The sequence below is a fragment of the Lepidochelys kempii genome, chromosome 10 (assembly GCF_965140265.1).
Source record: "Lepidochelys kempii isolate rLepKem1 chromosome 10, rLepKem1.hap2, whole genome shotgun sequence".
NCBI lineage: Eukaryota > Metazoa > Chordata > Testudines > Cheloniidae > Lepidochelys > Lepidochelys kempii.
The window spans coordinates 59,938,283-59,958,373 of NC_133265.1; the positions used below are offsets into that span (position 1 = coordinate 59,938,283).

The window sequence follows — 20,091 nt, forward strand, 5'->3', positions numbered from 1 at the left end:
AGTCACAGATTCCGTGACTTTCTGTGACCACCGTGACTTCTGCAGTGGCCAGTGCTGGCTCGGGCAGCCCCTGGACCAGCAGCACTTTGGGTATGTTGGAGGGGGCCCAGGGCTCGGGCAAAGGGTTGGGGTGTGGGGTGGCACTTGGCGGGGGAGCCTCCTGGGTTCTGACCAGCATGTCTCTGCAGCTCCTAGGCGGAGGGGCCAGGGATCTGTGCGTGGTGCCTACGCCTGCAGGTGCTGCCCCCGCAGCTCGCATTGGCTGCGGTTCCCAGCCAATGGGAGCTGCGGAGCTGGCGTTTGTGGCGGGAGTAGCCCCCCGGCCGCCCCTCACCATATAAGCTGCAGGAACATGCAGGTCGGAGCCAGGTAAGGAGTCTTCTAGCCCTGCAAACCCTCTCCCTCCCAGCACCAGCAGGGGTCCCGGGCCATGTGCCGCCACCCACCCCTCCTCCCCCAGCACCAGTGGGGGTCCCGGGCTGTGCACTGCTGCCCCCGCCAGCACCAGCCAGGGTCCCAGGCCACCCCCTCCAGCACCCGCGGTGCCCCCGCGCCATCCCCCTCTCCGCCCAGAGCACCTGCAGCCCCCTGGCCCAATTTTTAGTTAGGGGTGTATATAGTAAAAGTCATGGACAGGTCACGGGCCGTGAATTTTTGTTTACTGCCCATGACCCTGTCTATGACGTTTACTAAAAATACCTGTGACTAAAATGTAGCCTTACTTATGCCTAATTATTAAAAAAATTTAAAAATTACTTAAGTTATTTTAATTCAAAAAAATGTGAAGCAGTGTTCTAAAAAAATGAAAGAATGGCACCGTGATGCAATCACACCATCACCGCCGCCTACCCTAGGGCACTCTTGCTGGAATATCTGACAGTATTTGGCCCTGGTCAAACAATAGGCAGTCAATTGACTGGTTTGCCCAGCTGGTGTTAAGTGAAATTACTTGTGATGTTTCAGAGTAACAGCCGTGCTAGTCTGTATTCGCAAAAAGAAAAGGAGTACTTGTGGCACCTTCCGATGAAGTGAGCTGTAGCTCACGAAAGCTCATGCTCAAATAAATTGGTTAGTCTCTAAGGTGCCACAAGTACTCCTTTTCTTTTTACTTGTGATGTGACTCTCATTACTTTTTCCCTCACTCATCCTCCTGTAACCAGCTGAAAGGTAGTAAGATTAAATTGACTCAGTTATTTATTGTAAACACGAAGTTGTCAGTAAAAAAAAAAAAAAAAAAAAAGGTGTAGTTGACTGTAGAAGCTGTCCAAGACAACCAGAAATTCATATTTCAAATAAGATTTAATTAAATTGTTTTTATAGGTGGACAAATCAAATGAATCTGAAGCAGTTACCAGTTGCAAAAACACTTAATACCATCCCAAAGCCCAATCCCAAGAAATAATGAACATCTGTCAGTGCCACTTTGTGGAAGTGGTAGCCACTCAGTAACTCAGAATAAAGTTTTCCAGTTGCAGCATCAGATTGCATTAAATTTATATCCCTTGTCAGAAAAAAACTGTGTTTTAAGTAACAACTATTTCCGGAAAACATTTCTTCTAGAAAGTTACAGGATGAGTATTCTTGTATAAATAACCAGGAATTAAGCTTGTAGCTTCTCAACATAACAGCAGTTGGAAATTCTACTATGTAACATTTTATTTCATTGCTGTATAGGTTAACCTGAGACTTCTCTCTTCTTTTCCCCCTAGCAAAACTGTACAATCTAAGGTGGACTGCATTTTGGTAAGTAGAACTTTAAGTTTTTCCAAATATTAAAAAGCATTCTAAGACCACTATGGATGGCTGATGGGAATTGGCAGTGATTATGGAGCCCTTTATCACTATACACCATTGGAAAAATTAACCTGGTGTAGTGAAGTAAGGTAGTTACCATCTGTCAGAAGTTCAGTGACCTATGAGAAGTAAATTTAGTGATCTCAGTTCAGTTCTCAGTGGACATGTGCCCACATCACACAAGCCAGCTTCAAGATTGGTACAGATTGATGGTGCCCTTGCTAGTAATACCACTGGATGATGCCCAGAGTGTCCAATTATTTCATCTGTAGGGCTGGTCAGTCATGCTAGATCAGTGGTTTTCCACGTTTTTACATTTGCAGACCCCTAAAAAATTTCAAATGGAGGTGTGGACCTCTTTGGAAATCTTAGCAGACCCTTTTGGAAATCTTAGCCATAGTATGTGGACCGCCAGGAGTCTGCAGACCTCAGGTTGAAAACTACTGCATATTGCCATGGCAGTAAGGGATATTTTGCAATTTTGCTTTCACAGGAGCTATTGATTTTTTTCCCCCAGTCATTCAGTGTTTTGTAGGGACATTTACTATCTTTAGGCCTGATCCTGCTAGGAGCCTCCGATTAGCCTCATACGGTGCTCTGTACTTCACAGGATCAGGCCCTTTTACCAGCAGGGATTGTACAGTTACATTTGATTTATTACAATGGTTTGATTAATTTCAGTATGTCATCCTTTGCAAGGTCTTTGGGGCAGATATCATATTTTGGTTGTGCGTTTGTACAGTGCTTAGCACAATAGGGACTGGGACTCCTAAGTACTATCACATTATAATATACATTATAATTTTATAAGATTCTTCTACGTGTTTAAGCTTCAGGATAGACAAAGAATGCCTGTTCCAAGCTTTTTGAGCCCTAAAGGATAAGAGTCAAACTAATCCAAAACTTGCCAAAGCAAGAAGGGTGGATTGATTTAAATCAAAGCAATCTAAATCACTGATTTTACTAATTATTTAAATCAGCACACTGGAAACATTGTTTTAAATCATCACTTTTAATTGCGTATTGCCATTATACCGTTTAGTTATTTTCCTAAAAAAGGGTTGATGCTCATTGGTTAGTAACGATGAAAACATGTTGCTTGCCAACTAAATATAGTCTTTGCGTTAAATTGGTGTTTCTTTTTGGTAATTAGCTGTATACACTATGTATCTTATGCATATTTACTTAAGCAGTTATATAGCTTAATTTACATTTATTCAGATTCTTAATGTTAACATTTTTTATTATGTTAGAAAATGGTGAATGGTGCATTTCTTATTTACTAGATGATACATTTTTTACTTGTGATTTGTGTAAAGTTCTATTTGGATGGAAATTGAAATGCAATTAAAAATGTACAAAAATAGCATTTAAAACTTTTATTATATAAACCTACCTTAAATGTGCTGGAAACATAAGAAAAATGTACCAAAACAAATTTTGCATTTAAAACTAACAGTAGTTTAATAATTTAGTGAATTGTAGTTAGTGAATTGACTCAATTATTTCTGTGTGCTACTGTGTCCTTCGGGATTTTAGAATTAGAAATTCTCACACTCTCTCACACTTAGGGCTAGTCTACACTGGCAGCGCTACCGTGCTTTAACGTGCCTTGTGTGGTCGCGGCGCAGTGCTGGGAGAGAGCTCTCCAAGCGCTCTAAAAAAACCACCTCCACAGGGGGCGTAGCTACCAGTGCTGGGAGCGTGGCTCTCTGCGCTGGTGCCTTGCCTCCACTGGCACGTCACAGTGCTGAAACTTGCTGCGCTCAAGGGGGTGTTTTTTCACACCCCTGGGTGAGAAAGTTGTGGCGCTGTAAATTGCTAGTGTAGACAAGCCCTTAGTTTTGGAAGAGGAAAACAAGCTTTCCTGCTTTTTCAGCTTCCAAATGGTTTTTAACTTTGAGCTAGCTGAATAAACTGAAATGAAGAAAATAATTTCTGCACCTGCAGAAGGAGACTAGTGCTATCAAAAGCAGGTTTAGCACTTCAACAGACTCTGATTCCAGGTGATTGACATCCACCAGTTCAGGGTTTAACTTTCTTTAAAACTTGGCAGCAAATATGTACGACTTAATATTTTGTGTATTTACTTTAAATTATTCTGATAACCTATGTTAAGGCATAAAATTATTGTATCAGTTTCAAATGTATTTTAAATAGGTTTAGTTTTAATCAACAAACCTGTATTTAATTTAAATGAAAAAATTTAATTTAAATGCATTGACTTTTATCCATTCTGATAGCAAGCTAGTGGCTTCTCTGCTCAGATATAGCCCATCCATAAATACAACCTTCTTTATCCTGTGTCACTCCTGAAAACGCGAATCCATACCCCTCTGTAAAGAATTCCACACCATTGTCAAGATCCCAAACATTCGCCCAGAGACCAGCTTTGCCGTATAGGTCTTGACTGCTTTGTGCAGAAGGGTGTATTTCTGAAGTTAAGAGTCCTCAAAGTATGTCCTCTGATCAGCTCCCTCCGTTACATACACAAGGAGCTCTGCCTAGAATGCCTGTGCTGACTGCAATTGCAGTAGTATTTCACAGGGAGAGCCATCTCAGGAAGACAGATGCCAAGCCATTTAGGGCTCTAAGGGTATGTATACACAGCAGTAAAAAACCCATGGCACCAAGTCTCAGAGCCTGGGTCAGTTGACTCGGGCTGGCAGGGCTCGGGATGGTGGGGGTGGGGGTGGTAAAATCAGCAGTGTAGATGCTCGGGTTGGAGCCAGGGTTCCACCCAAGCCTGAATGTCTACTCTGCAATTTTTAGCCCCCCACCCCCAGTAGAAGCCTGAGTTACCAGGCTTGCCATGGCTGTGCCTTGGGTCTTTTATTGCTGTATAGACATACCCTAAGTCGAAACAGTTTATGCTCTAAATCAGCATAAGTCCCACTCCCTTAATACTGTGATCTTGCACCTATGTTTAAGCCAGGAAGCATCCATTTTTATAGATTTTAGGGCTAAAAAGGAGCATTATGATCACTTAGTCTGACTCCCTGCATAAGAGGTCATTGAATTTCACCCAGAAATGAGTATTTAATAAAGTTGTGACTCAAGCTGCCCTCTAGCTACCTTCATATGATATCTGTGTAGCCATATGGCTGAGCACGCTAGGAACATTTTAAAGGTGAGTTGTCAAAGGATAACTTGGATTTCCAAAGTGTTTTTTCTGAGAATAAAGTTACCCTAATTTATGGTAGATAAATGATATTTCTTTAAACTAAGCTGTATTTTTGTATCCATGTCCTTTCAAGGACCAGCTCCTGATCCAGTCTTGCCTACACTTAAAAGGATTCTTGGGTGCGTTCGATATTCAGCCTGAGGATGAAAGTGGCCTCCTGCCTCCTTCTTCCATAATGCTGCCAATGGCAATTGCTCCCCGTATTGTCTCTAATGTAGGTTGAAGTTCATCCTTGAGCAGAAGACCCTGACAGGGGAGGTCAGTGGCACAAAAGCAAGTTGCAGCAGGTAGAAGCTTATATAATTAATTCTTTCCACAGTGCAGTATGGGGCAGAACTGCTTAAGCAGCACCAGAAGAAGAATATAGCAGAATAGCAGTTGAGCAAATCATTTGCATTCTGTGCATTTACAAGAAAATGGTGTTCGAGTTGGAAGCAGGTTTCATACTAAGAGTCTTGGATTTAGGATTTTTAAGTGCAGATCATTGGCTTGTCTAGCAGCCACCACGGGTAGTCAACATTTGGTGGGTGGGGGAATAAAAATCCTTGGCAGCAAGTCTCAGGGCCCAAGTCTGTAGACTCGGACTCTGAAATTTGCTGTTGCAGGTTTTTTTGTTTTGTTTTGTTTGCAGTGTGGACATACACTAAATGTTTCCCTTCACTTGTTGGATGGGCTTTTGGATTATTCTGGTCAGCTGGACAATTTGGCCATTTTTCTAGATAGTGCCTTAGCCTGTAATGCTAAAGAACAATCTCCACAACTTGATTTAGAATATCACAAGGGTTTCCTTATGCTCTGACCTTGTGTTTCAAATGCTTCCCCGTCTGTCCTGCTAATGGGATCAGATCTCCATTCATAATGGAATGGTTCTCTCTTGGATAATGTACCTTTGAGACAGGATACATATTTAATGTAGTGCAGTCAGTTATAAATACAGCATAGCATTGTTTAGAAGACTGGAATCAAAATAGGTTACAGGAAATAGAAGTGGTGAATACACCAACCACAACACGGAAACTCAGCTAGGAGATCTGATCTTGCTATTGTAAAGCTGTGAGCTGTTGTGTGAGAGTCTGAGAATTCCCAAGCCCAATGAAATTACAACATCGCTGACTTTTAAAAATCCTTATGGGAGAGCTTGTGTTAGGAGCTTCTCTCTGCAAGCCCATTCTCTCCTCTACCCTCTAGGGGACAAAGGCTGTCTACCGTATTTACTGATCTCACACTTCAGCTATGTCTGCAGTAAGGAGCCTGTGTCACCATAGCTATGTTTTTTCCACACCCTTCACTGGCGTAGCTATGCCAATATCAGTTTAAAGTGTAGGTCAAGCCTTAGTATGAACAGGTTTATATGATTATCAGCAACTGATTCCATGTGATCTGGACATTTAGACACTGTGAGATCTCTTCTCCCCTACACCCCCTCTGCTTCCAAAGAGCCTAAAACCAAGCTTGGGGGAAGGTCCGTTCAGTCCGCTTAAGTGTTCAGCCTTACGTGTAGTTTTCATGGTCTGTGCTTCCTCAAGAGACTTGCAGACTTCTTGGCACCATTTGAGTGCATAGTCCCATGAGGCATGCAGGTACAACAGATCCATATCCTTTATCTGTTCAGGTTTCAGAGTAACAGTCGTGTTAGTCTGTATTCACAAAAAGAAAAGGAGTACTTGTGGCACCTTAGAGACTAACCAATTTATTTGAGCATCCGATGAAGTGACCTGTAGCTCACGAAAGCTTATGCTCAAATAAATTGGTTAGTCTCTAAGGTGCCACAAGTACTCCTTTTCTTTTTATCTGTTCAGTTTCTTTAATAATAACACCAAGGAATGTTCCAGGGCAGTGCCGTTTTGTCATAGCACTTTAATTGCTGACTGCAGTAGAGAACATAAGAACAAGTCATTTGGAGGAAAAGCCACCTTTTAGCAGTTTACCTTGATTCAGGTAGCTGGATTTATAAGAAGTCTTTCTTCCTTAGTCATGTATGCTGTGAGAAGATGCTACTGCCACCTTCATATCTATTTAATCTTGTCCGGTTAGGTTTTGCCTTAAGGTTTTTAGCAAACACATTTTCACTGTAAGTAGAGACTCACATTATTTACTATTCTTCAGCATCTGCATGATGGTAGCACCTAATCCTAGCCAGACACACAGCCCCAGTGTGCTGGGCACTTTACAAACATGCAGGAAGACTAAGCTGCGTGGGGCAGGGGCCACCTAATTTAAGTTTAGGAGGAGAGAGGATAACAGTAATAAGTTCATATAGTTATTTAGCCTTTTTTGTGTCTTGCTGTACTGTTTGCATCCTGACAGATTAAATCAATTTTTGGAAGATCATAAGAAAATCATTCCGTGCTGTGCAAACCAGAAGGGATAATTAGAAAGAAATGTGGGGTAAACATCCATTAAAGATTTATTGCAACATCTTTTAAACTGTAGTAAACATGTCTAGAAGTAGGTGCTCACTTAGTGTGACATTGATTGTTGTATTTATGTTGCCACATACTAAGTGAACTCCTGAACCTGATTATGTGGCTCACAGTTTCATCATTTAGCAAGAAGGTTAAGGTTCTTGGCCCTGCCCCTTGTCTTTTAAAAGGAATTCAGTGCTGGAGAGAGGTGCTGGGTTGATGGAAATGATCACTGAAGTCCCTGATCTACAGAGGAGTTTGAGAATGGGCAGCAGCAGTACAAACCTTCTTCTACCACTGAAGTGCTTCAGTCCTGTTCTGCATAGCTATTATCCTGTAGGGGAGAAAGGGACTTTCAGCTCTCCAGTGTTGTACTGTATTATGATAGTGACTGTCCCCTCCTCCAAATACTGGCATCTGCAGTTGAACTGAGACTACCAGTAAATTGACCAGGGGCCACCAGACAGCTTCAGATGGTAACACTTTTGGTCAGTACTAATGTGGATTCAAATTTGGTTCTGGGCTGGGGGAGGAGGGAGAGTTGTTTTTAAAATAGAAATCTTGTGCAGCCGAAGGCTCTCTTCAGCAGGAAAAAGGGTATGGTAAGTCCTAGTGAAGAAGGGTCAGTTGGTAGTTTTTACACAAATTAGCAGATCAAGGTGAGGTACGGCTCCCCCATAGTCTTTAACTCTACTTCGCTATAGGGGAGCCTAGGTTTTACCTTGGACTGCTAACTTGTGTTAATTCACTAGAATTAACACCTTTTTTCTCAGTGAAGACACAACTTTAGTAAAAACCACTTCATTGTGGTGTTTTGAGTAGGTTCAGAGCAAATTCGTCTGTGCTGTAACTTCACTGACCTCAAGGTGTTCTAATAATGGTCGTGAAATCTTGTCTCTGAATGTACACCGGAAGCCAGCTAAAATGCTGATCTGATTGGTAATATAAATGTGATGAAATCTGAACCTGCTTCTGGATGATCTCCATGGAGTGGAGAAGCCGGTAAAGCTCAAGAAATTCTAGAACTGTTTGTTTGCAGAATTTACTGTATGAAGAGCTAAATTAAAAACCTCTCTTTAGCCATTCAGCTATATTCTAAGAGTTTGAAGGGGTCAGACATGCTGATTCTGTATTATACTTCACAATTGTGAGTCTTTTCTGGTCAGATAATTTTACAAAAGGCGTTAAAGGACACTTAAAAAATAGATAGGGGGGAAAATCCGTAGGCATAAATTACCTTGCAGTTTACAGATATAATTTGCTGTTGATATTTAGTATCCTTGATGTTTTCTGCAAGAGTTATCTATCTGTGTGTTAGTGTTTGTTCAGAGCTTTGATGGAATACTTCTGAGTAAAAATGAATAATTTTACCATGTTGAAAGGTTGTATGATCTTTCACTGCTCCAGAAAGACAAGGGAAGCTAGACTGGTAATGTCAGGTGTGTTTCAAGCTTTGCTGCAGAGACATTTTAGAAACCTCACACTTTTTTGTTGAAGAATATAAGGTGTGAAAACTGGTAGGAAGAGTCAAAAATGGCAATGTTTCAATGCGAGCACAAAGCTCTTCTTATAAGTCATAGTAAGTTCTGTGTTTTACCAACTTAATACAAGGCAAGTTCATTCCTGCATGAATTTTGCATGCTTATGTTAGTATGCATAGCATCAGAAATGTAGTTTATACAAGTGACTTTTCCATCCTGAGACACAGCATGTCAGTTTTATTTACTTGCAGTTAGTTATTTTTAAAAACATCCATTTTTAAAATAGTAACTGCTGTTTGGATGAACTCTTCATTATTAGTAATCCTTCCTTCCCTCCCACCCCCACCGGCTGTGTTACTAAGGAGCAGAGTTATAAATCAGATGAATCTACTCTGCCACAGACTGAACTTGGCCAAGATTGAATGACGAGAGTAGAAGATCAAATTATAGAATCAATCAATCATGAATGAATATGTATTCTAATGAAGTCTGACAAGTTTTAAAGCAAATCTGCCATTATATTGAAAGTTTCATTACTGTTTCTACCAGCTGTAGTTTGGGAACTACATTCTTTTAATTTAAAAAAACTACAGCCCTGCATGCATCAGCAGTTCTCATCTTTTGGCTCCTTACAACTCACAATTGACTTTTGCTCAAACCTGCAGTGGCTGTTGGAACAAAAAAGAGAACATTATCGTAGGCAAGTGCAGTTCTGGATCTGTCTGAAATTGAAGGAGCAAGACACAGCTCAACCCTGGAACAGATCAGGGTGGATGACTATCTATGCAAATGCATACTGGAGCCTCCTATTGAATTTACTTGCAGACATATTTTGCTTGCTTCTGTAGAGTGCGGGAGTCACTTGTACGAAAGAGGGGGGGAAATTCTAGACCCTAACACAGAAGCCATCTTCTGTCTCTTTACCAGAGTCCTTTTCTTTGTCTCTTCCTGGACTTTCTTAGTTCTTACCACTGCATGGTCTTACCACTGCCCTATTATAGGAGCTATTTTCCCAGCATGCCCTTTCTGGATACTGACCTGTGGCCTCTTAAATTACAAGCAGCTGTAACCCCAAAGTGGCCATTTCACCATAGGCGGTTGCTTCTTGTATCTCCCTTTCTTCCAGCTGAAGATTTGGCTTTTTTCAACTCCTGTTACATTCTCTATTTATGTTTCAAGATGGCAAGTTCGTCATGTGCAGAAACGGGGGCCTTTGCTGCTCAAATTACCATATTTGCATTTGTTTTTCTTTCTAAAATCCTATTCTAAAAATATAGTGAAGCAATATGCAGTGGGCAATGTTTAAAGAAGACAGAGCTCTACTCTGGGTTGATGGTGGGAGAGTCTCTTTTCCTTTTCTTCTCGTGGGGATGGGGTTTTCCCTGTGGCTCCTTCTAGGAGCAGCTGCCTTTTACACTTCGCAGTGCCTTTTCAGTTTGCTCCCTGCTCTAAGAGAAAAAGACCCTGCTGTTGTTGAAGCATCACATGCTTAGCCTAAGCCCAGGTAAAGCAGATATAGTGGTAATCAGTTCTCTTTCCTCACACTTCCACAGTGGTGGGAGACCATGGGGCAGAGAGAATTCGGTGACCCCACAGTATGTATTGAAAAATACATGAGACCTGTCCATAGAGAAGGCGATTTAAGTACCACAACCTTAATAGGAACTGCAGTAAAAGTCACACAGAAATCATTAAGTCAGCAAGTTTCAGGGGTTAGTGTCAGTAAAAATACCAGCTTTCAGAGTAGCAGCTGTGTTAGTCTGTATCCGCAAAAAGAAAAGGAGTACTTGTGGCACCTTCGAGAGTAACACATTTTTTTGAGCATAAGCTTTCGTGAGCTACAGCTCACTTCATCGGATGCATGCAGTGGAAAATACAGTAGGGCGATTTTATATACACAGAGAACATGAAACAATGGGTGTTACCATACACACTGTCATGAGAGTGATCAGGTAAGGTGAGCTACTGCCGCAGCTTATAAAAGTGGTGAATCTGGATGGATTGTGCCCAACATGTTGTGTCTATTGGCTCTTACAAGTTCTCTTTTCTTTTTTTTCTTTTTTTCCCCAGTCTGGTCTTAGCCAGCTGTAGCCATTTAGGATTAGAAAGCTCTTTGGTTCTCTGGTCTAACCTCCCCCAGACAAATTTTTGTCTAGTTCTTTCTTTCCTCAGAATATATTTTCTCATTACTTAATGGCTCAGTCCTCTCAAGAGACTTTACATGTGTTGTTTGTTGTATCATTCTCAGGATTGTTTGTTTTGTTTTACACTGTGATGCTGCTAGTTATACACTAATTACAAAGCAAAATAGATATTAACATAGTACTTCACTTTACAGTACATCCCCTTTGTCGTTTTTCAGAGGTGTTGACCTCTTGGCCACCTGACAAGATTCCTCTCAGCCTTGATTGACTTAGGGGACACCCTGCTTTGAAATTAAAGTTCTGATTAACTGCTTTCTTCCTTGGTTTCATTCACTCTTAGACTCAATAAGCAGATGCCTTGGTTTTCTCTTTCAGTTGAACAATTTTAAAAGTGACATAACGGTCAAGGAGAGATGAATTAATCACATTCCAGATAGCATTGTTCTATGTTTTATAAAAAAAAAAAAAGCTCATATTTACTCAATGTTGCTTATGCATGAACTAGTTTTACTTTAGCAATAGTCTTCTCAAGTTAGTGTTAATACAAATGAAGTGTGAATTTTTATATAAATATTATAATTTAAATAACATACGTTCACCTTAACTCTGGTACTTCCCTGAAGGAAACTATTTGCTCCTTGCTCTGGGAAGTCTGGTTTATTTGTCTGTGCCCTACACTTGGATATGTTACCCAGGTTACCGAAATTGACTTTGCTAATATTTCAGAGTCCAATTTACTGCACTGGGATCACCCGAAGCCTGGCGCTTTCCTGGTAACGCTGTGTCAGGAAACACTGCTGCTTGGCTGTGCATATGCCTGCTGTGTTTGCCACCTTCCTTGCTTTAAAGCAGTGGTTCTCAACCTGCAACCCAACCAGCACATAGCTGTGGCCCATGTGACATCCTCAGGGCCATACAGATAGTATATATAGATTGTGTGGAGGCGACCCACATAACACAGAGAGAGCTGCATATGCGGCCCACACTGGTAAATTCGTTGAGAACCACTGATTTCTCGGCTTTGAGCCAGATCCTCAGGTGATAGGAACGGGCATAGCTCTGCTGAAGTCAGTGGAGGTACAATGATGTACAGCAGGTGAGGATCTGGCCATCAATATCGATTGTAATCAATCTGTGACAGCCACTTACGAGGAATACCGAAACTTGACTTTCAAAAAAGTCTTCTTTAGGGCTTGCTCTGTTTGACCATTGATGCAGTTGTATGAATCAGTCCAACAATCGTGCTTTATTACAGAAGAGCCGTTATCTGATGCTTTGGTCTTAGGGTGTTGAATGTGACCCTCCAAGAATGGGAAATCGTAATGAAAGGTTTCAATTTAAACGTTTTTTTCATTACAGTTTTTTGGCTGGGAAATCTGTTTCTGGTTATCAAGATTAACTTTTTCCTTTACAGTTAAAAACAGGCAAATATTCCAGTGTTCACTTTTGTTTTAAGTGGTGATCATAATTAACATTTATTATTATTATTTACCGTACTGTAATGTCTCTAGACGTCCCGGTCATGGACCAGGATTCTGTTGTACAAACACAGAACAAAAGGGTGGTCCCTGCCCCAAAGAGCTTGCCGTCTAATGCTTTCACATTGCAAAATGTTGTGTGTTGTTTTATTTGGGATCATTTTGAAAATGTGTGTTTGGTTTTTTTTACAACCCGTCATGCTGTTCATTTACCATTTGCTGTTTTAAAAAACCTTGTTTTCTAGCAAGAAGTTGAGAAGTTTACAGACCTAGAGAAACTCTACCTCTACCTTCAACTGCCTTCGGGTCCCAGCAATGGAGAGAAAAGGTATGTGGGTGTTTAATATTAATATTGGTATAATTCCCATGAGATTTTTTTTCCCCATCAAACACACATTTATCTACTGTTTCTGGAAACAGTAACGTTTTTTTATTTTTTAGGAAAAGTGTCTAATATTTTCAGAGAACTAGTTCTTCAGTAAATCTGAACTTTGGGAACCCTTGATGCATAATAATCTGACAATATAAGCTTTGCATGGTAGGATGTTTATGAGGAAGTGCTTTTGGTTGGGAGTCTGATTATGGACCAGGTCTGACTTTAGCCTCAATTTTTATATAATGGAGGAATAATGTAGCACTTAAAATATTACTATTGGAAAGAATGATTATTACTTCATGGTGGGTCTGACAGTATTTGTTTGTTAGGTCCTTGCCATGTCTGAAATCACTCCACATCTCATACTTGTAATAATTAATCATTTCTCCCTCATACCGATACCCAGAAAAGTGTTTTTTATTTGAGCTGATTGAAATTTCCCATATTTTGAGTACTCATGATTTTTTTAATTATGAAGAGACTCCATTGTCTCCACAATTTAAGGAAGAATCTTGCCTTCCATTATAGGCCTTACTGTGACCCACTCTTAACTTCACCAAAACATAACCAATGCACATGAAAGTGTATAGGCAGGAACTTACGCCAAGACAGACATTTCTGGAAACTTTGAAGTAAATTGTAAAAGGCATTTGGGAGATATGAGGGATGACCATAACCTTTTAAATATGATGGGCTACATGAAGTTCTTCATTCTGTATGTCCTCAGTGCAGACCATACGAAGTCTAAAGCATCAGTTAGGGGAACCACATGAGAGATCCAGATGGTGCTACCGTTCTTTATACTCAGTGGTTCCATTGTGCTTGACTGATGGGTTACCTTGCATACAGCTTTCCCATCAGTTTGCCCATTGCTTCACTGGACTCACAGAAACCTATTTCAGGAATGCAGTAAATTGTCCTTTCTTTAATGTTGTTTTCATTATGTGTCATATCCTGACCCTGATTTATACAATAATAAGGGACATGAAAGCTCCTTGTGCTCATATAAAATGGGGGTGCATTGGGAAGACAAGCCCAACAAGAAGCCCTGCATGTCCTGTTAGGATCTCAGGGAGCCATTGTACATGTAGTGGAGGAGAAGTGCAGTGGCTAGGACAGCATAGGAGGCATGGTACTTGAACCTGTCTGAAGTGGCCCTTTCTCCCTCCCACCTCCAGGGTTCTAGAACTCAGTGAAGCTGGGGTTGTATGGATGCATACATAAATAGATGTTTGATCATTCCTTACAAAGCCATTCATGCAAGTTCAGGGTTTTTTTTATGCCTACTGTTATTCGGCAAAAACAGCTCATAGATGAGACATTATGGAGTAAATTTTAAGAATGGCGCTTATGGGATGCCTGCACAGGAACATGATTTCTTTCCATGTGAATCTTTTCAGCCCATTTGAACACTTAGCTCTACTAATTGAAGAGGAGCTAGAGAGTACATTCTCTTCATCAGAACTATTTCTGTTTTCACTTAGCGATCAGATCTCGATGTCATCAAGCCGTGCGCAGCAAATGCATGCATTTTCTTGGATTCGGAATACCTTGGAGGAGCACCCAGAGACGTCCCTTCCCAAACAGGAAGTTTATGATGAGTACAAGTGAGTACTGCTAAATTGAATCCATACATCTAGTTGTAGCAATGCATAAAGAGTAGTGTACACAGTACAGATATGTAACCAGATGCTACAATTGCTTCTTTTATAAGCAGAGGCTTGAACTGCCTTGACTATAGTATAGTTAAGTATGGTGCGGGTTAGAACTTAAAATCTGACATTACTTGACCATGAGGTTTAAATGAGAGGAACTGTGGATGAAGTCCTGGGCCTACTGAAGTCTGTGGGAGTTTTGCCATTGACTTTTATAGGGCCAGGATTTCACCATCTGTGCAGAACAATAAAGAAGTGAAAAATCTTTTTTTCTGCAGTTTCAGACTTTGAGGAAGGAAGTTATTAATGTTTTTATTATTTATGTTTCATTTTATAATCTGTATTTTAAACTTGCTCAAATTAGAGTGAAGTATACACAGAAAGGCCCTGCTTCCTGAGACTCTACCCCTGTGTTCAGGTGGAGCCAGTTACAGAGTTGAAACCTAAAAATGCATTTAATTAACACATGTCATAATTAGTGACCAGAGTTTACTTAATTCAGAGAATGGGCAAGACATACATTATTCCATTGACACATACATGTCTGTCTTACATGTCTCAGTGCCTTAGTACTTATTCCTGGTAATAAGTGCATATAAGACCAGCTCCTATGCATTAACATAATGACTGAGGATGCACTAACTACAGTGATGCAACTGCTACTGTATTCAGTATTTTCACTATTAAAAGTAAGATCATAGTTTTAAACTGCTGATTAAATATATCTAAAGTTAAGAAACTTTTTCAAAAATAAGGATTTAAATGAATATTATTTATATTATGATAGAAAAAGAGGATTTGTATACAGAACACTAATAATTTCTTGCAGTACATTTATATTGTCCCTTTCATGCAAAAAGGGTCCAAATGACTTTTTGCAAACTGTGTACATACATCACCACTGAAATGCAGTGATTTCTTACATTCAAGATTGTGGCAACTAACCAGTGCCCAACACATTGCACAGCAGGGCAAATGGGGGAGTTTTGGTCAAGCAGATGGGAGTAAACTATAACTTCAAAGTGCCAAGAGATCTTAAAGCCCAGACAATACATTGGGTAAGACTGGTCACCCAAAAGACGACATCACACAAAGTCAACGGCATGAAAGTCACTCTATCTGCATCAGGAGGATGAAGGACTGAATCGACCTTGCTGGGGTTTGAAAAGTAGTTCAAGGAATTGTAGATATATTTCAAAACTAAGATTTAGTCCACTAAATGATTCTCTCTGGAATAATACACGAAGTACTGTGACTGTCATAGAGAATGAGCCCTTGTGCGGGAAACCTGTTTCCGACGGGTTGCAGTACATCATAATGGTCATAGAATTGGTAACCAAGCCAACACACGTTTGTGTTCAGTTAGATCTCAAAGCTACCATACAGCTAGAAAGAGATTAGGACTGGAGGAAGGGAGCAGTCAGACAAGAGTTGGCTCTGATTGTATTTAAAACCAAAATCCAAAAATTAATCAAAGCAAAAAACCATGGCCCAATTCCCAGAAGATGAATTTGAATAAAGTATTATGATCTGGTATTAGCAGTTTCACATTCCAAATGATTACAGTAAACTGCAAGGTGTTTAGTATTCAGCTCACAGAAGGTGCGCAGTGCTATGACCAGATTTCCTCTGCAGTGTGTATATACATCACCTTAATTAACGCTGTCTGGCAGAGTCACTTACTCCGACTGAGTTGAAATGTGGTGGTATTAGCTTGCCTGGAGTTGCTGAACATACGCACACCTAGTTCTGAAATCTCACCATCAACTCAAGTTGTGACGTAGGCTAGAAACATAACCAGTAGTGCAAGTATGTTGAACTAACCAATCACGGAGCAGTCAGTTACCCATACACACAGCAACAAAAGCAACAGCAGCTGTTGCACAAGAGAAAAATGTAAGCGTTATGCTTCAGTATATTTCTTATTAAATAGTTTATAGCCTGGTTCAGCAACAAATCTGCTTGGCTTCCATGCTGTGCCAAGCTGCAGATGCCCAGAAATATAATCATCTACAGATTGTGTAGTGTGAAACTTGGACAGATTTTGTGTAGCTACATCAAGCCTTTGTGTATGTGTTTTTTTTCCTTCACAAAATAAGGATGGTGAGGAAATATCTGGGAAAATATCATAGATCTGTAATCTGTCCTCCTTTTAAAGCATCTGTTCTTCGAGTGCTTGTTCACATCCATTCCACATTAGCTGTGTGCGCGCCACGTGCACGAGCGTTGGAAACTTTTTCCCTTAGCGGCTCGCGGTGGGGGGCCCCCTGAGTTGCACCACTGCGCTGTGCATATATACCCCTGCTGGCCCGACCCCCTCCTCCATGGTGGCTTTGGAACAACCTCTCTCTCTCTCATGAGAGCAGTCCCTTAGCCTTTCTCAGAGTTAGATAGCTGTTATCAGTTAGTTAACATACCTTTGTTGTGGACACTTAAGTGATTAGGTGCTTGGAGGCTTCCAGCACCCGCCCCAGGCCCACGGGTTTAAGGATTGTACCGCGTGCCGCAAGCCTATGCCAGTTAGTGACCCCCATGACTTGTGTCTACATTCCCTGAGGAAAGAGCATCAAACTGAGCGGTGTAAGATTTGCAAGGTGTTCAAGCCAAGAACAAAGAAAGAAAGAGACTTCCTTTTGAAGCAGTTGTTGATGGAGGCTGCATTGCAGCCACCGGACCCGGAGCACCCACCGTCAGCTCCGGCTTCCTCGGTGCGTAGTGCCCTGGAGTTGTCGAGAGACTCGGCACCGGCTAAACACCAAAAACTGTCGGCCCCAGAGCACCAGACTTGGCCCCGACACTGCTCGTCCTCCCCGGTGCGGCCCACGGCGCAGCCGGAAGGAAGGTGCGGATGTTCCCTGCATAGGAGGCAGGCGTCTTCCAAGGCCCCGAGCACCAATAAGAGCAGAAAGGCCACTATACCGGCGCCGGTGGCTCCGGCACCACAAGTCCCACCGAGCCCAGGCCTAAGTGAGCTCAGTGCGGACGATGGGCTCGAGGACATAATGGATCAGCCCTCCACGCCTGCCACCTTTGAGGCGGCAAAGGACCTCATTGAGCTGTCGGCGGCAAGCCCCGTCCCATACAGAGAGAATCCTCCGGCACCCATGCCACCAGTACCGGTGAGGGGTAAGCCGGCAATGGTGTGCCGTTCAAGGACACCATCTCAGAGTTGCTCCCAGAGTTGGTCCCAGTCGAGCTCTGCATCCGCAGACTCGCAGTTACCTGTGGCTCAGAAGGAAGTTGCGGTACCGGGAGTGGGTCAGCACGAGGAAGTAATGGAAGGGGCACAACGCTCTCCAGCACCACTCAGAGACCGCCACCGGGAGGAGTCCAGACGGCCCTCGCCGGAGGACTCCTGCAGATGCCGGCCCTGGTCCCGGGAACGCTGGCCCCGGTCCTGGTGCAGATCCCGGTACTGGTCCCAGGGATATCGGTACCGGCCCTGCTCCCGTTCGGTTAGGAGCCGCTTGTTGCTCTACACGGGCACAAATCGTTGGCACTGCCGTGGCCTTCGCGGTCAGCATCGCCGCAGTCCGGCACCGACTCCAGCCGTTACAGTTTCTCGTACCGTGCTCCGGACAGCAGGGACCCTCAGACGGGTAGGCACCCCCAATGGGAGCCGCCAGGTCATTGGCTCTTCTGGACTCCTTGGGCCTATCAACAGCACCAAGGTGCCCCGTCCAGGGCGAGCTACTCGGTGCAGCGGTCCTGGTCCCCGCACCGATGCCCGACAGCACCGGAAGCTACAATATCCAGGCCTCCAGCATCCCCCCAGGATAAACCAGAAAGACCAGCACCGTGTCCGATGCCGCCCCAAGGTCTCCCACCCCGGCCCGAACCGGAGGCCCCTCTCATGGGAGAGGGAGAGCAGGAGGAGCAGCCAGAGGGGGATGAGCAGCTGCTAACCTCCTCATCATCCCCGGATGAGGCGGTGGCGGGTACAGCGGTGTCCAGCCGTCCACCAATAGACCACAGAGCCCACCAGGAGCTACTGCGTAGGGTCACCCAGAACTTGGGGTTGCAGGCCGAGGAGACAGTTGAGCAGGAGGATCCCATGGTGGACATTTTGAGCCCCGAAGGTCCATCTAGAATACCGCTCCCCTCATTAAGATCATCCAATCGAATTATAAGACTATATGGCAGACCCCAGCCTCCAGCGCATCAACGGCCAGAGGTGTGGAGCGCAAATACTTTGCCCCGTCAAAGGGCTACGAATTCTTGTTCTGCCACCCAAGTCCATGCTCCCTGGTGGCCTCGGCAGTGAACGAAAGGGAGCGCCATGGACAACAGGCCCCAGCCCCTAAGGCCAAGGAGGCAAAACACCTGGACCTTTTTGGCAGAAAGGTGTACTCGTTAGGGGGCCTTCAGTTGAGGATTGCTAAGCAGCAGGCCATCCTCAATCGGCATAATTTTAACTCCTGGGTGGCGGTGGGGAAGTTTAAGGATAACCTCCCACAAGGTTTCCAACAGGAGTTTACAGCCCTGGTGGACAAGGGCAAGGCAGTAGCGAAGACCTCTCTCCAGGCCTCCCTGGATTTAGCAGATGCAGTGACCAGAACAATCGCATCGGGGGTGGTCATGAGGAGCTCGGCGTGGCTTCAGGAGTCAGGCCTGCCGCCTGAGGTCCAGAATATGCTTCAGGACCTCCCATTTGAAGGGTCCGGGCTTTTTTGGACCGGACAAGACGCAAGGCTGCATAGCCTCAAGGATTCGAGGGCTACACTTAAGTCGCTGGGTATGCACACCCTGGCGACCCAGAGGAAGCCCTTTAAGCCGCAGCCTCCCCCTCACGCCAGTACCAGCCTCGCCATAGGCACGAGCCTTACCGTAGGCGAGGCAGGGATAACAGGCCATGGTGCAATAATAACAATAATGCGCCGGGTCAGAATCAAAATCAGCACAAATCCCAGCCGAGCACTAGTCCAGGCTTTTGAAGGTGCACTCGGAGACAGCGTACCAGACCAGTCACTGGATCTGTGCCTTTGTTTCCTGAACCGCCTGTCCCATTTCTCCCGTGCGAGGTCCAGCATTACGTCAGACCTTTGGGTCTTTCTTACGCACGGTACAGAACGGGTACTCGCTGCCATTCTCTTCCTTCCCTCCCTCCCGCCCCCCTCCCTTTCCCGTCCCTCTTCAGGGACCCCTCTCACGAGCATCTCCTAGAGAAGGAGGTTCGCTCACTGCTAGAGGCAGGGGCGGTAGAGGCGGTGCCACGTGGCCTAAAGGGGAAAGGTTTCTACTCCCGGTACTTCCTCATCCCCAAGGCCAAAGGGGGCCTTCATCCCATTTTAGACCTGTGCGGGCTCAACAAGTTCCTGGTCAAGGCCCGGTTCCGCATGGTCTCTCTGGGCACCATCATCCCTTCCCTGGATCCGGGGGGCTGGTACGCTGCCCTCAACATGAAGGATGTGTACTTTCATATCGCCATCCACCCAGCACGTTGGCAGTTCCTGCACTTCACTGTGGGCCAAGAACATTGCCAGTTTGCGGTTCTCCCGTTCGGTCTAGCTGCATCCCCACGGGTGTTCACAAAATGCATGGCGGTAGTGACGGCCTTCTTACGGAGGCAGAGGA

At 43.6% G+C, this 20,091-nt stretch overlaps 1 protein-coding gene across 1 annotated transcript in view; it reads left to right on the forward strand.

Moving 5' to 3' along the window:
* The window catches only part of RFX7 (regulatory factor X7), a 119,030-nt gene that overhangs the window by 51,316 nt on the left and 47,623 nt on the right, over nt 1-20,091 (forward strand). The window contains exons 2-4 of the mRNA XM_073303792.1: nt 1,710-1,743; nt 12,732-12,814; nt 14,347-14,469. Of these exons, the coding sequence (XP_073159893.1) occupies nt 1,710-1,743; nt 12,732-12,814; nt 14,347-14,469 (240 nt within the window). The remainder of the gene's footprint in view (nt 1-1,709; nt 1,744-12,731; nt 12,815-14,346; nt 14,470-20,091) is intronic.